Source organism: Salvelinus sp. IW2-2015, linkage group LG17 (genome assembly GCF_002910315.2).
Source record: "Salvelinus sp. IW2-2015 linkage group LG17, ASM291031v2, whole genome shotgun sequence".
Classification (NCBI taxonomy): Eukaryota; Metazoa; Chordata; class Actinopteri; order Salmoniformes; family Salmonidae; genus Salvelinus; species Salvelinus sp. IW2-2015.
The window spans coordinates 33,553,108-33,569,628 of record NC_036857.1 but is presented as its reverse complement, the minus strand read 5'-3'; the positions used below and the strand labels follow the sequence as shown (position 1 = coordinate 33,569,628).

The following is a 16,521-nucleotide window of genomic DNA, read 5'->3' as shown; positions in this document are numbered from 1 at the left end:
AAATGTCGGTGTCGTAGCATGCCACCGGAATATCTCTATCTCTCTAACTCACTGGGGTTACGCCTAATCTTCCCTTCCTTTATATAGGCTCTGTATATTTATACAAATGTTTATATCATACAGTGGACACCTAAGCCTATAGGCCTATGCATGGAATATCCTGATACYTGTTCAAATCTCTGACAGCTGAACCGCGAGGTGGAAAATTGTTGTTTTAGGAAAGTAGCCTAAAAACCAATTAAATATACAGTTTTGCATAGGCTACACTTGGAAACATGAGGAATAGTGTTTTTGTCATTTGTTATAGGCTGTTTTTAAGGAGACGTAAATGTGGCTCATTWGGCCAACATCCCTCGTTTATTGATGGAGCTGGCTGCGCCAGGTTGGACCTGAATGCAGATGGATGTCCGATACATTTCTCAGAATGTCCGGTACATTAAAATCTTCTAAAGAAAACTCTGAAATTACATATTACATATACATAAAATCTGTCACCAATTGGATGGAAACCTAGCTAGTTCGCTAATCCAGTGTCACTTTGATTWTGTCTGCACATCATGGTTCACCAGCAGCCCCAAACATCTAAAGAATAAGCTACCAGCTAAACAAGCTTGTAAGAATTGTAGTTAAACTCCCCCTCATACTCATCTCTGTAATGTGTCTGTATCTATGTAATTGTATATGTATGTATGTAAAAAATAAAAACCACAATGGAAATAAGTCCCTGACTTTATTGTGCAATCCGGGTCACTTTTAAAAATCTTTGTGTATATACAGTTGAAGTCAGAAGTTTACATACACTTAGGTTGGAGTCATTAAAACTCGTTTTTCAACCACTCCACACATTTCTTGTTAACAAACTATAGTTTTGGCAAGTTGGTTAGGACATCTACTTTCTGCATGACACAAGTAATTTTTCCAACAATTGTTTACAGACAGATTATTTCACTGTATCACAATTCCAGTGGGTCAGAAGTTTACATACACTAAGTTGACTGTGCCTTTAAACAAAAATGATGTCATGGCTTTAGAAGCTTCTGATAGGCTAATTGACATCKTTTGAGTCAATTGGAGGTGTACCTGTGGATGTATTTCAAGGCCTATCTTCAAACTCAGTGCCTCTTTGCTTGACATCATGGGAAAATCAAAAGAAATCAGCCAAGACCTCAGAAAACAATTGTAGACCTCCACAAGTCTGGTTCATCCTTGGGAGCAATTTCTAAACGCCTTAAGGTACCACGTTCATCTGTACAAACAATAGTACGCAAGTATAAACACCATGGGACCACGCAGCGGTCATACCGCTCAGGAAGGAGACACGTTCTGTCTCCTAGAGATGAATGTACTTTTGTGCGAAAAATGCAAATCAATCCCAGAACAACAGCAAAGGACCTTGTGAAGATGCTGGAGGAAACAGGTTCAAAAGTATCTATATTCACCGTAAAACGAGTCCTATATCGACATAACCTGAAAGGCCGCTCAGCAAGGAAGAAGCCACTGCTCCCATAAAACAGCCAGACTACGGTTTCCAACTGCACATGGGAACAAAGATCTTACTATTTGGAGAAATATCTTCTGGTCTGATGAAACAGAAATAGAACTGTTTGGCCATAATGACCATCGTTATGTTTGGAGGAAAAAGGGGGAGGCTTGCAAGCCGAAGAACAGCKTCCCAACCGTGAAGCACAGGGGTGGCAGCATCATATTGTGGGGGTCCTTTGCTGCAGGAGGGACTACAAACCTGACTCAGTTACACCAGCTCTGACAGGAGGAATGGGCCAAAATTCACCCAACTTATTGTGGGAAGCTTGTGGAAGGCTACCCGAAACGTTTAACCCAAGTTAAACAATTTAAAAGGCAATGCTACCAAATACTAATTCAGTGTATATCAACTTCTGACCCACTGGGAATGTGATGAAAGAAATAAAAGCTGAAATAAATCATTCTCTATACTATTATTATGAAATTTCACATTCTTAGAATAAAGTGGTGATCCTAACTGACCTAAGACATGGAATTCTTACTAGGATTAAATGTCAGGAATTGTGAAAAACTGAGTTTAAATGTATTTGGCTAAGGTGTATGTAAACTTCCGACTTCAACTGTATATATTTTTTTTACTGACAAATAAAATCAATCAATCAATCCATCTAAATTGTGCAGTGGCCAATTGATGAATGGAAAGAGACATCTTTTACAAAACAACAAAAAGTTTAATGACATTGTCACGCCATCACTTCTATACTGGGTAAGCCTACAAGGTAGGGAGGGATGCATTTTATTTTTGTCAACACAAAACCATGATATTGAATTGCTCGAAGTCGGTATGCTTTGTTGATTGGTTGTGTGGTGCATCCCTCCSCGCTATCATGCATAAATGTATTTTGTCCCCCCACACCAAACGCGATCACGACACGCAGGTTAAAATATCAAAACAAACTCTGAACCAATGACATTAATTTGGGGACAGGTCGAAAAGCATTAAACATGTATGGCAATTTAGCTAGTTAGCTTGCACTTGCTAGCTAACGTTAATTTGTCCTATTTAGCTAGCTTGCTGTTGCTAGCTAATTTGTCCTGGGATATAAACATTGAGTTGTTATTTTACCTGAAATGCACAAGGACCTCTACTCCGACAATTAATCCAAACATAAAACGGCCAACCGAATCGTTTCTAGTCATCTCTCCTCCTTCCAGGCTTTTTCATCTTTGAACTTATATGGTGATCGCATCTAAACTTTCATTGTATTACCACGACAACCAGCAACAAAGTTCYTCTTTCAYTCACCCACGTGGGTATAACCAATGAGGAGATGGCACGTGGGTACCTGCTTCTATAAACCAATGAGGAGATGACTTTCAGCGTGATCTGCGTCAGAAATAGGAACGACTTCTATTTTAGCCCTTGGCGTCGCAGACGCTCGTTGGCGCACGTGAGCAGTGTGGGTGCAATAATTGAATAACATGGATTTCTAAATTTATTTTGCGACGCTCGCGCACACGACGTGTCCGGTCTGCATGTCAACCAGCATGTTAACGGTTGAAACCTCTTTGTCAAAGCTTGGAGCGTCAGAATGTCAAACACATTTTCACTGCAATTAAACAGTAATATCCTGTGCTTTTCCCCCCCTAATCTGTTGACCAACATATTTTTGACACATGGAAACAGGCAGGAGGGGGGGGGGGGGAAACTATACAATTGTCCAACAAAGTTGTTCCTAACCATTATTAAGACTCAAATCTTCAGATGTTTGCCTCAGTTAAGCCATTACAAAAAAGGTCTGTCACAGAAATGCCTTAAAGGAGTACCTCCGCGTGAGTACCTCCGCGTGAGTACCTCCGCGTGAGTACCTCCGCGTGAGTACCTCCGCGTGAGTACCTCCGCGTGAGTACCTCCGCGTGAGTACCCCCGCGTGAGTACCCCCGCGTGAGTACCTCCGCGTGAGTACCTCCGCGTGTATATGCCAGCGTACCTGCATGCTTGCACCTGTGTGTGCATCCGTGTACGGATGTGTGTGCCAGCACGGATGTGTGTGCCAGCACGCATGTCTGCGTCTATGTGCCTATCTGCCTACCAGCCTGCCTGCATACGCTTCAACTCTGCTCCTGCATACCTTCTGCTCCACCTCCAGGAAGCGGGTCAGGTCGATGCTGTCCAGGTGGTCCTTGTGGTTGCTGTAGGTGAGCATGAGCAAGTAGAGATCGCGGCGTGTCGACATCATCTTGTAGAAGGAGCAGAACTCCTCGAAGTCCAGGGTGCCCTGGTTGTCATCTGTGTCTGCCTCCTGGGGAGAAGAGAAGTCACAATGCCATGTCAGTTCATTTAGACATAAAGAGTGGAATCCTAACTTCCACTGTAACGCAGTAGTTATTCAGTTCAGGGATGAACTGAAAAAAAACTGAAACCATATCATGACCAAGACTTGGCATCTATAAGGTCTTATTTATGCATACATTTAAGCAATGAGATGAGATAAATATATATATATTAGATACACACACAAAACTAGTCAAAAGTTGTCAAATGTCAACTGACATTTACTCCTGAGGTGCTACACCCTCGATAACTTCTGTGATTATTATTATTTGACCATGCTGGTCATTTATGAACATTTGAACATCTTGGCCATGTTCTGTTATAATCTCCACCCGGCACAGCCAGAAGAGGACTGGCCACCCCTCATAGCCTGGTTCCTCTCTAGGTTTCTTCCTAGGTTTTGGCCTTTCTAGGGAGTTTTTCCTAGCCACCGTGCTTCTACACCTGCATTGCTTGCTGTTTGGGGTTTTAGGCTGGGTTTCTGTACAGCACTTCGAGATATTAGCTGATGTACGAAGGGCTATATAAAATAAATTTGATTTGATGATTGTTATTGCATTCATCATGTGGCTAGCCTATAGATCCTAGACCAAATTATGTGTTGTTGTGAATGGAACTGTGTTGTGTATAGGATCACATTATTAAAAGTTCGCCCGAATAATATGCACAGCAATTAACAGCCACTCTAACACTCAGTTAAATAACTAGTCAGATGGAATATCGAGTTGTGTTTTGGTGATGTAGTGTGAATATGAGCATGCATATTGTAGTTAGGTATCTGCATGCCTGCCAACACTCATGGTTGAAATGGTTTTCTTGTGTATGGCCAGCTCCATATGTCTCGCATTGCTAGAGATGGACCTGACTGCAGAGTGATGACGTGGGTGCTGGTGGGAGGTTGGCCTCCATGCACAACACACACACTTCAACCTGCCAGTTCTGATACCCGGCCAGCTCCCAGCTCTTGAAAACACACACACAAACTTTCAAACTTCCAGTTCTCATAACTTTCAACCAGCCAGATCCCTGCTCTACACTGACGCACACACACACACACACACACACGCACACAAAACACACACACAGGTCACAGAGTGAATATGGGTTTTGGCACAAGTGAGGAACTGACACTTATTTCTCAGTATGACTAAGCAGAGACAACTGAAACACACACACTCGCTTCTTAAACATTGAGATTACACATAGAGTGTGTGTGTGTGGGGGGGGGTTCACCAGCCACCAGGAGAGCTCCTGTTCTTCTAAACCAACAGAAAATATCAATCTAGTCTCATTCCCACCCATTCATTATGTAAAAGGGGGCCTGGGCACTAAAGCCGTTACTACGAGGTGGCACATTAGCCATGTGGCTAATATGAACTAATTCATCAGTGTGTGGTGATTCTCGCTTCTCTTCCTCATCTCCGGCGCGTTCAGCTGCGATAAATCATTTAGCAGCTTGCCTGAGTGGTGCTGCCTCCGGCCCGGGATAAAGAGTGCCTCACTGAAACAACGTACCTCTGTGTCTCAACACCAAACGGGCTCTCTGAAGTCAATCTTTCCGGGGTGAGAGGAGGAGAGAGACTCTTGATGCACTAGGCTAAGCTAGGCTACAGTACATCACCCCACCCCAGGTGGTGCTGGAAGGAGTCCCTTTGTAATAAAACAGGCAACCCCATTTGCTCAGCTTACTGCTTCCTGGGCAGGCAGGGGGTCAGACTGAGTGTGTGTCACAAATGCCACCCTGTTTTCTATAAAGTGCATTACTTTGACCAGAACCCCTATTCCCTATATAGTGCCCTACTTTTGACCAGGGCCCATGMGGTTCCATTTGGGACTCAACCTAAGGATTGTTCTCAAAAGCTACAGAGCAGCCTCTGCTCATAGGCCCAGTGAATTGGAACCAATGAATGAGGAGAATGAGACGATAGTGAGTCAGAATGGAGGAGATGCTATCGGTGTGTGGAGCTCAAGGGACTTAGAGGGGAGTGTGGAAGAAAGATAAGCCAGTGCTCCGATCAGATTGACTGAATCAATAGGATCTACATTTACTGGAAAATTGTAAACATGGTCAGGCAAGGTGTTTTTCTTTTCTCTTTTTAACCGTTTCATTTAACGTTGCCAGTGATGGTGAACTCAGAATATAAGTAYCGATTTGCACCCAAACGGTAGCTGAGACATGAGAGCTAGTCTATGAGAGTTTAAAAGCTAACTGGAAAATTACAGCAATGCGGCATTTATCCTGAGTGGCGCAGCGGTCTAAGGCACTGCATCGCAGTGCTAGAGGCGTCATCACAGACGCGGGTTCGATCCCGGGCTGTATCAAACCAGCCGTGATCGGGAGTCCCATTGGGCGGCGCACAATTGATCCAGCGTTGTACCCGGGTTAAGGGAGGGTTTGGCCGGGGTAGGCCGTCATTGTAAATAAGAATTTGTTCTTAACTGACTTGCCTAGTTAAATAAAGGTTACATTTAAAAAAACATATAACACAGACTGACATGACCATCTATGACTTTGCACACAATGTTGTGATTAGACAAATGTACCAAAAATCATGTGCTAACAAGCCAAGAACTCTGTATACTGTAATATATATTGAAAGAGGGTCACTAATGCTTAATGCAATTGATGCACGTGCGCTGGTTATTATCCTCCTACTGGGTCAAGTCAACAGGGAAAATCACACACAGGTTCCTCCCAGGAGTAAATAGGTTAAGCCAGCAGACCAGTCCACTGTCCCGTAAACACACTCCTGTCTGACACACACACACACACACACACACACACACACACACACACACACACACACACACACACACACACACACACAAACACACACACACACACACGCACACAAAACACACACACAGGTCACAGAGTGAATATGGGTTTTGGCACAAGTGAGGAACTGACACTTATTTCTCAGTATGACTAAGCAGAGACAACTGAAACACACACACTCGCTTCTTAAACATTGAGATTACACATAGAGTGTGTGTGTGTGGGGGGGGGTTCACCAGCCACCAGGAGAGCTCCTGTTCTTCTAAACCAACAGAAAATATCAATCTAGTCTCATTCCCACCCATTCATTATGTAAAAGGGGGCCTGGGCACTAAAGCCGTTACTACGAGGTGGCACATTAGCCATGTGGCTAATATGAACTAATTCATCAGTGTGTGGTGATTCTCGCTTCTCTTCCTCATCTCCGGCGCGTTCAGCTGCGATAAATCATTTAGCAGCTTGCCTGAGTGGTGCTGCCTCCGGCCCGGGATAAAGAGTGCCTCACTGAAACAACGTACCTCTGTGTCTCAACACCAAACGGGCTCTCTGAAGTCAATCTTTCCGGGGTGAGAGGAGGAGAGAGACTCTTGATGCACTAGGCTAAGCTAGGCTACAGTACATCACCCCACCCCAGGTGGTGCTGGAAGGAGTCCCTTTGTAATAAAACAGGCAACCCCATTTGCTCAGCTTACTGCTTCCTGGGCAGGCAGGGGGTCAGACTGAGTGTGTGTCACAAATGCCACCCTGTTTTCTATAAAGTGCATTACTTTGACCAGAACCCCTATTCCCTATATNACACACACACGTCCAGATTGGTCCCTGGTGTGTTTACCGTGTGTTACCATGTATTACACCAGAAGCCATCTGCGTCCCTGAGCACCATATGGGTGACCCCTCGGCGGGGCGCGAGGCTTAGCGCGCTTAGCTACGCCACAGGCTGAGGTAAAAGAACAGCCGCGGCCACCAGCGCTAACAACACATTAACACGATAACACAACGCTAACTTGCTAATCCTCGCAGGGTCATGCTGTCAAAGCACCCTCTGGCTTTACTAGGCTATGTCATGGCTGGGAGTTTGTAGCTACTAGCCGAACCCTAAGTAAAAAGTCATTTATCAAGGGTTATATCTCCATTCATCTTTCCTTGATCTTCTCACCGCCACTTTTTAGGATTTAGGATTTTTATTAGGATCCCCATTAGCCAACGTCAATGGAGACAGCTAGTCTTCCTGCGATCTGACACATACCGGAAAATACGTTACAGACAAAAATACTTTACAATTTGCATACATTTAAAAGATTATCATAGACATTACAAGCTAGGTTTCCATCCAATTGGCCACATATTCTCATGATAATATCTCAAATCAGCATTAAAAAAATGTTGTTTTGTTTTGTTGCAGATACACTATATATACAAAAAGTATGTGGACACCTCTTCAAATTAGTGGATTCAGCTATTTCAGCCACACCCGTAGATGACCGGTGTATAAAATAAATAAATAAAATAAATAAAAATAAAAAATAAAAAAGTAAATAAAATGACTTAAATGTAAATGTAAATAAAATTGAGGACACATTGGTAGTAGAATGGCCTTACTGAAGTGCTCAGTGACTTTCAACGTGGCACCGTCATAGGATGCCACCTTTCCAACAAGTCAGTTCGTCAAATTTCTGCCCTGCTAGAGCTGCCCCGGTTCACTGTTAGTGCTGTGATTGTGAATTGTACAACGGTTGGGTCTAATCCTGAATGCTGATGGGTTAAAACCGCATTCCAGCTGGTGTCTATTCCACAAGTTACCATCTGCTTAATATATGACATTAAAATYGCTATTTACTCTGTTCCAACTGACTGCGCAATCCACTGTCTCATTAGCCCAGCCAGGCAATTTATACACTTGATCTCCACTATAAAAAGCACGTAGACATTATCTCACATTTCTTTTAGACTAACATTTAGTTGTTTTCAACAGCGGAGATTTGTATAAACCTTGCCGTCTGTCTCTCTGACATTTGCAACATTGTTACAATATTCAAATTCAATCTCCAGCTGTCGCATAGTAATGAACGTGTCGGGACTCGGGATGAGACAGACAGGCAGGCAGCTTTTCTCAGCCATTCGAAATCATGAATCAGCATCATTTTTATACAAAGAATATACAAAGAAATATCAATAGCAAACAGGTCAAATGAAATGCATCTAGTTTGCAGTCTTTCCAGCTTCAGTTTGAAGGGATTGTGTTGGCTAGCTCCTCTGAACAACAGTGTCCTGACGGGAGAGTACATTTTTATGCCAGCTAAAATCGAGCATTATTGTGCATCATTAGATTATTGTTGTGGATGTTAGAAATACATTTCACTAGAAAACAGCTTAAACAAATGCAAATGCAGCTACTTTGTTGTTATTCTGGCTGCACTGTTTGACGTGACTGCAAGTCTGATGTAGTTGGCTAGCTAGCATGCAAGGGATAAGAACGTTGACAGCCAGTATGGCAGTAGAACACTTAGAACAAACAACTCGGTCGCGTCCATAGATACAGAACAAAAAGACTTAACGACTGGGTCACGTCTCTGGCAACCGAACCGATAGAACGAACGACCAGCTGGCTTGGCTAGCAACCTTAGATTTGTGTCGGGACTATATCTTGTGGAAGGATGAAATAGTATGAATAAATTCATCAAAATAAAGTTGAATGAAAATATGTAAATCATTATTTTAATATGTTGGTAACCCCGTTGTATAAAAGTGAGAATACCCTCGAAGCCGGTGTTTGGAGGATATATTGGCCAATATATCCTCCAAACACCATCTTCTCTGGTGTTTGGAGTGGAAAAGTGGAGTGGAAAAGTCTAGGAGCAACAACTGTTCAGCCGCAAAGTGGTAGGCCACACAAGCTCACAGAACGGGACTGCCGAGTGCTGAAGCGTGTAGCCCGTAAAAATCATCAGTCCTCAGTTGCAACACTCAGTACCGAGTGCCAAACTGCCTCAATGCAACTTCAGCACAATAACTGTTAGTTGGGAGATTCATGAAATGGGRTTCCATGGCTGAGCAGCCACACTGAAGCCTAAGTTCACCATGCGCAATGCCAAGCGTCAGCTAGAGTGGTGTAAAGCTCGCCACCATTGGACTCTGGAGCAGTGGAAATGCATTCTCTGGAGTGATGAATCACGCTTCACCATCTGGCAGTCCGACGGACAAAACGCAACAAAGCTCCTATGCAAAGCCATCACTCTGTCACTCAGAAACTTCCAGTGTCTGCCTGCAAGCTGAAAATCTTTGCCTGTGCGTGTTTAGGCTACCTGCCCCTCCCCCATCCATAGCACAGGCTACTGTACTGACTTTACAAGCTTGATTCAGAAGATAGGGAGAGAGTTTTTAATTAGCTAGAGGAGAATGGATGAACTTTTTCAATGCTACACAGAACAAAAATATAAACACACCATGTAAAGTGTTGGTCCAATGTTACATGAGATAAAAAATAAAAATAAAAATAAAAATACATACACACAAAAAGCCTATTTCTCTAAAATGTTTTGTACAAATATGTTTACATCCCTGTTAGTGAGAATTTATCCTTTGCCAAGATAATCTATCCACCTGACAGGTGTGGCATATCAAGAAGCTAATTAAACAGCATGATCATTACACAGGTGCACACTGTGCTGYGGACAATAAAAGGCCACTCCAAAATTAGCAGTTTTGACACACAACAAAATGCCACAGATGTTTTGAGGGAGCGTGCAATTGGCATGTTGACTGAACGAATGTCAACCAGAGCTGTTGCCAGACAATTTAATGCTAATTTCTCTACCATAAGCTGACRCCAACATCGTTTTAGAGAATATGGCAGTACGTCCAACCGGCCTCGCAACCGGAGACCACGTGTATGGCGTTGTGTGGGCGAGCAGTTTGCTGATGTCAARGTTGTGAACAGAGTGCCCCATGGTGGCGGTGGGGTTATGGTATGGGCAGGCATAAGCTACAGACATAGAACACAATTGCATTTTATCGATGGRTATTTGAATGCACAGAGATACCATGATGAGATCCTGAGGCCCATTAACGTYCCATTCATATGCCGCCATCACCTCATGTTTCAGCATGATAATYCACGMCCCCATGTCACAAGGATCTGTACACAATTCCTGGAAGCTGAAAATGTCCCAGTTCTTCCATGGCCTGCATACTCACCAGACATGTCACCAATTGAGCARGTTTGGGATGCTCTGGGCCAACGTGTATGACAAAGTGTTCCAGTTCCTGCCAATAWCCAGCAACTTCGCACAGCCATTGAATGGAACAACATTCCACAGGCCACAATCAACAGCCTGATTAACTCTATGCGAAGGAGATGTGTTGGGCTGKATGAGGCAAATTGTGGTCACACCAGATACTGACTGGTGTTCTGATCCARGCTCCTAGTAACGAACAAAGAAGCCCGCACATTGTTAAAGCTCCCAAGCTGATCCACACCCCTACCTTTTTTTTAAGGTATCTGTGACCAACAGATGCATATCTGTATTACAAGTCATGTGGAATCCATAGATTATGGCCTAATTTATTTATTTAAATTGACTGATTTCCTTATATGTACTGTAACTCAGTAAAATCTTTGAAATTGTTGCATGTTGTGTTTATAATACTATAKGCATAGTTATCATGTTTCACGTTGGATTTAGTAACTACAAAAAGGTAAGACGTGTTTTTAATTCTGGTGCCACTCTGCACACACAAGCTTGTTAGCTAGCTAGCTCAAACGACATTCAACGTTTCTCCATAGAAGCCACTCCTCCTAGGTATAATTCTGTGGAACTAATTCATATAATGCTCCTCAACCCTCTCTCACTCTTTCCCTACCTGCACATTTTCACTCTCATCTTGTGCCATAGGCTACACTTGTCTGTCCACCACGCATGTAAACAAATAGCTTGCCTGCTCTATCCGCACTGATTGGTGAAGTAATTGAATTAGCTAAATCTAAAAAACTGTTGACTTCACTGGTTAAYAAAAGGAACAGAAAGGAACGATATATACCAGTACTTTTTGGGGTTGGAACCAGTTCAGGACTTGTTTAGACTTGCCATAACAGAGGGGATGAAATCTTGACTCAAGGAATGTCGCCCTTTCATTTTTTGTAAAACAAAAAATATACAAACATAATTCCACTTTGATATTATAGAGTAGGCCAGTGACAACATCTCAATTTTAAATTCAGGCAGTAACACAGCAAWATGTGGAAAAAGTCAAGGGSTGTGAATACTTTCTGAAGGCATTGTACAGTATATGTAAACTGTTCATACAGACTTTTTGACAGCACAAATGACACCCACCCTGTWTTCAAAGGCATGCTGTGTCTCAACCGACGGTTGACACTTTTTTTWAAAGAAATTCTAAAATAGTTTGACAACCCTGTTTGTAAGCTTTAAAATGATATCAAACTAAACCGTTTATCTTTTCCAGTGAAGGCATGGATGTCTCATGGTATGCAAAATGGGTCAACTTGGGCCTCCCGAGTGGCGCAGCAGTCTAAGGCACTGCATCGTGGCCGGGAGTCCCATAGGATGGAGGACAATTGGCCCAGCGTCGTCCAGGTTAGGGGAGGGTTTGGCCGGGGGGGGGGGCTTTACTTTACTTGGGTCATCGAGCTCTAGCAACTCTTTGTGGAACTCCTTCTGCAGGCTGACCCCGGTCGCCAGTTTAACTGTGTCCTCCGACACATGCGGTGCTGCTGGCTTCCYGGTTAATCTGGCGGGTGTTAAGGAGAGCAGRTAGGCGGGTCATGTTCCGGAGGACTCATGACTCCACCTTCGCTTCTCCCGTGCCCGTTGGAGAGTTGCAGCGATGAGACAAGATCGAAATTGGGGAGAAAAGGGGGGTAAAATGCAAAAACATTTGGGGCATTCAGGACCACTTCTACCATAGCAAATATGTATGGTAAGTTTTGCTCAAAACAAAAGGGTGTGGTTAAAAAGTGATTGAAAGGCCTCCCGAGTGGAGCAGTGGTCTAAGGTACTGCATCGCAGTGCTAGATGTGCCACTAGAGATCCGCAGCCGGTCGCGACCGGGAAACCCACGGGGCGGAGCACAATTGGCACAGCGTCGTCCGGGTTAGGGGAGGGTTTGGCCGGCCGGGATGTCCTTGTCCCATCGTGCTCTAGCGACTCCTGTGGTGGGCCGGGCGCATGCACGCTGACACGGCCGCCAGGTGTACGGTGTTTCCTCCAACACCTGGTGGAGGAAACGGCTGGCTTCCGGGTTGGCATTGTGGGCATTGTGTCAAGAAGCAGTGCGGCTTGGCTGGATCGTGTCTCGGAGGACCTACAGCTCTCGACCTTAGCCTCTCCCGAGTCCGTACGGGGGTTGCAGCAATGGGACAAGACTGTAACTACCAATTGAATAACACGAAATTGGGGAGAAAAGGGGTAAAAATAATACATTTAAAAAGTGATTGAAATCAAATGGAACGACACAATTGCCTTTCCTGTAATACAGTTTCCTGTGACAAATCTGTCCGAAATGTCACAACCATCATGATGACACATCCCCATTACCACTGAGTGAGTAATTCGAAATGGGTTTGGAAAAGGTCAAGTGTGAATGCGTACTTTTGCGACATTCTTGAATGAAGTTGTTGAAAGAACTCAATTTAAAGTTGTGAAATAATCAAGACGTGAAAGCCACAGCCCTTTCTATTTACCATGACTGGGTCATTTAGAAAAAGCTGCCTCGTCATTTCTAAACCATACAGGGAGAATAGGATGTGCATTCACACACAAACTAGGTCGAGATATCTAAGAAATCAAAGGTAATTGTCGTTTGCTTAAGCTTTATGGTGTTAATTAAACATATTGGAAACAAAGGGGCCGTCATCTCTTTCATAAGATAAAGACTCACAAAATATCATCTCAGAAATTAAAGTGCATCTCTGGTTTTGTACTTACTGTTTCAAAATATCCACAAAATCAAGTCATATTGTATTTGTCACATGCGCCGAATACAACAGCTGTAGACCTTACAGTGAAATGCTTACTTACAAGCCCTTAACCAACAACGCAGTTTTCAGAAAAAAAAGTGTTAAGAAAGTATTTACTAAAATAAATACACGTAGTATCAATTGCTTTGATCAGGGCGGCGCACAATTGGCCCCGTCATTGTAAATAAGAATTTGTTCTTAACTGACTTGCCTAGTTAAATAGGTTAAAGGTTAAATAAATTAAAAATGAAAAAATCTATTGACAATGTTTGTATCCTGATTGGCACCCTATTCCCTATGTAGCGCTTAGGGCTCTGGCCAAACGTAGTGCACTATATCAAATGTTTATTTTTATTTTTATAATTTCACCTTTATTTAACCAGGTAGGCCAGTTGAGAACAAGTTCTCATTTACAACTGCGACCTGGCCAAGATAAAGCAAAGCAGTGCGGTAAAAACAACACCACAGAGTTACACACAAACAAACGTACAGACAATAACACAAAATAAAATAAAAATTGAAAAATCTATGTACAGTGTGTGCAAATGTAGAAGAGTAGGGAGGTAGGCAATAAATAGGCCGTAGAGGCGAAAATAATTACAATTTAGCATTAATACTGGAGTGAAAGATGTGCAGATGATGATGTGGAAGTAGAGATACTGGGGTGTAAAAGAGCAAGAGGGAAAGTAATAATATGGGGATGAGGTAGTTGGGTGTGCTATTTACAGATTGGCTGTGTACAGGTACAGTGATCGGTAAGCTGCTCAATCAGCTGATGCTTAAAGTTAGAGAGGGAGATAAAAGACTCCAGCTTCAGAGATTTTTGCAATTCGTTCCAGTCATTGGCAGCAGAGAACTGGAAGGAAAGGAGGCCAAAGMAAGTGTTGGCTTTGGGTATGACCAGTGCAATATACCCGCTGGAGTGCGTGCTACGGGTGGGTGTTGCTATGGTGACCAGTGAGCTGAGATAAGGCGGGGCTTTACCTAGCAAAGACTTACAGATTAAATAGGGTGCCATTTGGGACCAACRCCATTGACAGACTTGTCTGTAAGATTGTTTGACTGCTCATTATTGAGAGAGTAGTGCGTCCCTACCACAACAAACCAATGAGACACACACATTGYTAAAAAAGGCCACTAAGCATCCTTGCTGTCACTTATAACACTCCTTCTCTCCCTCTCATTTTGAGATTATCAAAGTGCTATTAAAGCTACATTACTATTAACATAAAAATATGACTGTAGTGTACCTTGAACATCTGCTTGACTTTCTGGCGGGGTAGGTTGACGTTGAGTTTATGGAGGAGCTGCAGGACCTCGCTGATGCTCAGGCTGCCATCGCCGTTCTTATCCGCCTCCGCAAATGTCTGCTTCAGCCACGTACCAGTCAACCAGGAGTTGAGGATGGATAACACACATGTAAGCACAGACACGGKCARGGGCACAGACACGGGCACAGACACGGGCACAGACACAGACACGGGCACAGGCGTGAGCACGGCCACGGGTACAGACACGGGTACAGACACGGGTACAGACACGGGTACAGACACGGGTACTTGCCTGTTTAAATGCAGTCTAGGTGTTCTATTAACTATCCACAGGTGTTCACATCGATTTATTGATTGATTAATCAATTAATCAAGTATCATCTGCAACAAAAGTTTACAGCTAAGGTGGTTCAGAATATTTAGAGAAGGTGAATTGCGGTTCAGAGCCCAAACCGTTCTGAAACGAGCAAAACCTTTTGATCTCTCACACAGCTCTCACTCTCCGCAGCCGAGTCTAATTTTAGCGCAAACCGTCTGTGTGCGTCTCTGATCGAGACGATGTGATAGGTGCCTCCGGCAGCCTTCACCTGCCCTCCTTTTATCAGCACATCAGCCTTGCTGACATGCCAGCACGGAAGACTGTGTGTGTCAGTCTGCGTGTGGGGAGAGGGAAGGAACTTTAGTGTGTGTGCATGCGTGCTAGCATCATTATTCCTTATCCACACTCCAATTCAAATATTGAAAAGTCCTCATCAAAAACGGTATTTCAATTCTTCTCCTGACCTGCACRGACTGAATAGAAATGTCATTGACCTGTGGGTCCTATTTATTAGGCAACGGAAGAAAACAGATTGAAACCGGGAGGGACAAGCTAAACCTGTCCAATTACAAATGCTAATTTTCCGCTGCAAAACATTTTTGCTAGTGTGCACTAATGAATAAGACCCGGCTGTCCAGTTACCCATGCCCAGAGACAGCCTAACATGCCCATTTCCCCAGTAAGGATATTGATCACGGGTGCGCTGCCMCTTGGCCAGGCTGTCCTCGTCGCTGATGCCCGCCACCAGGTACTTGAGGCCAGTGATCCAGGTGCGRGCTTCCTCGCCCGTGCTGGACACTAGATCCAGGGACTCCAAGCGCTCGCCATAATACAGGCTGAAACAGCGGTTGGGGTCGAAGCTGCCCTCAGAGTAGCGCTGGAAGATCTCAGATTGCTTGCCCTCGCACACCTCTCGGATGGAGTCGATGGAGACTGGATAGAGCGAGGGCGGGAGGGAGGGAGAGAGGGAAAAAGGGAGAGAGATAGGAAATAAAGGTTAGTTCACCATCACGCTGGAAAAGTCAGGTGAAACAATGAAAAGCTGACTGTTGACGTTGAATTTGGCCCTTACATGACCCTTTTCACACCATTATGCCAAACGGAACCATACTGTTTTGGCTTAGTTACTTCCCTTTCAAATTGTCCATTTCAGCGCCTAAAAAAAATGCATAACCAGGCCCATTTCATTTAGCCCAGCTCAGTAGTGTGAAAAATCCACATGTTAAAAGAGGAACTATTCAAGGGAAACCTGAGGCACTTCCGATGTAGACCATTAAAACTTAATAGAGAATCAGGAAAAGTCACTCGATGAAGCAAATCCATTTATAACCCTCATATTCATATTATATTGAGTTTATT

At 43.7% G+C, this 16,521-nt stretch overlaps 1 protein-coding gene across 1 annotated transcript in view; it reads right to left on the bottom strand.

Moving 5' to 3' along the window:
- Positions 1–16,521, bottom strand: part of plch2a (phospholipase C, eta 2a) — a 76,142-nt gene that overhangs the window by 45,990 nt on the left and 13,631 nt on the right. The window contains exons 3-5 of the mRNA XM_070448107.1: positions 15,852–16,095; positions 14,823–14,952; positions 3,615–3,785 (exon numbers count right to left, since the gene is read on the bottom strand). Of these exons, the coding sequence (XP_070304208.1) occupies positions 3,615–3,785; positions 14,823–14,952; positions 15,852–16,095 (545 nt within the window). The remainder of the gene's footprint in view (positions 1–3,614; positions 3,786–14,822; positions 14,953–15,851; positions 16,096–16,521) is intronic.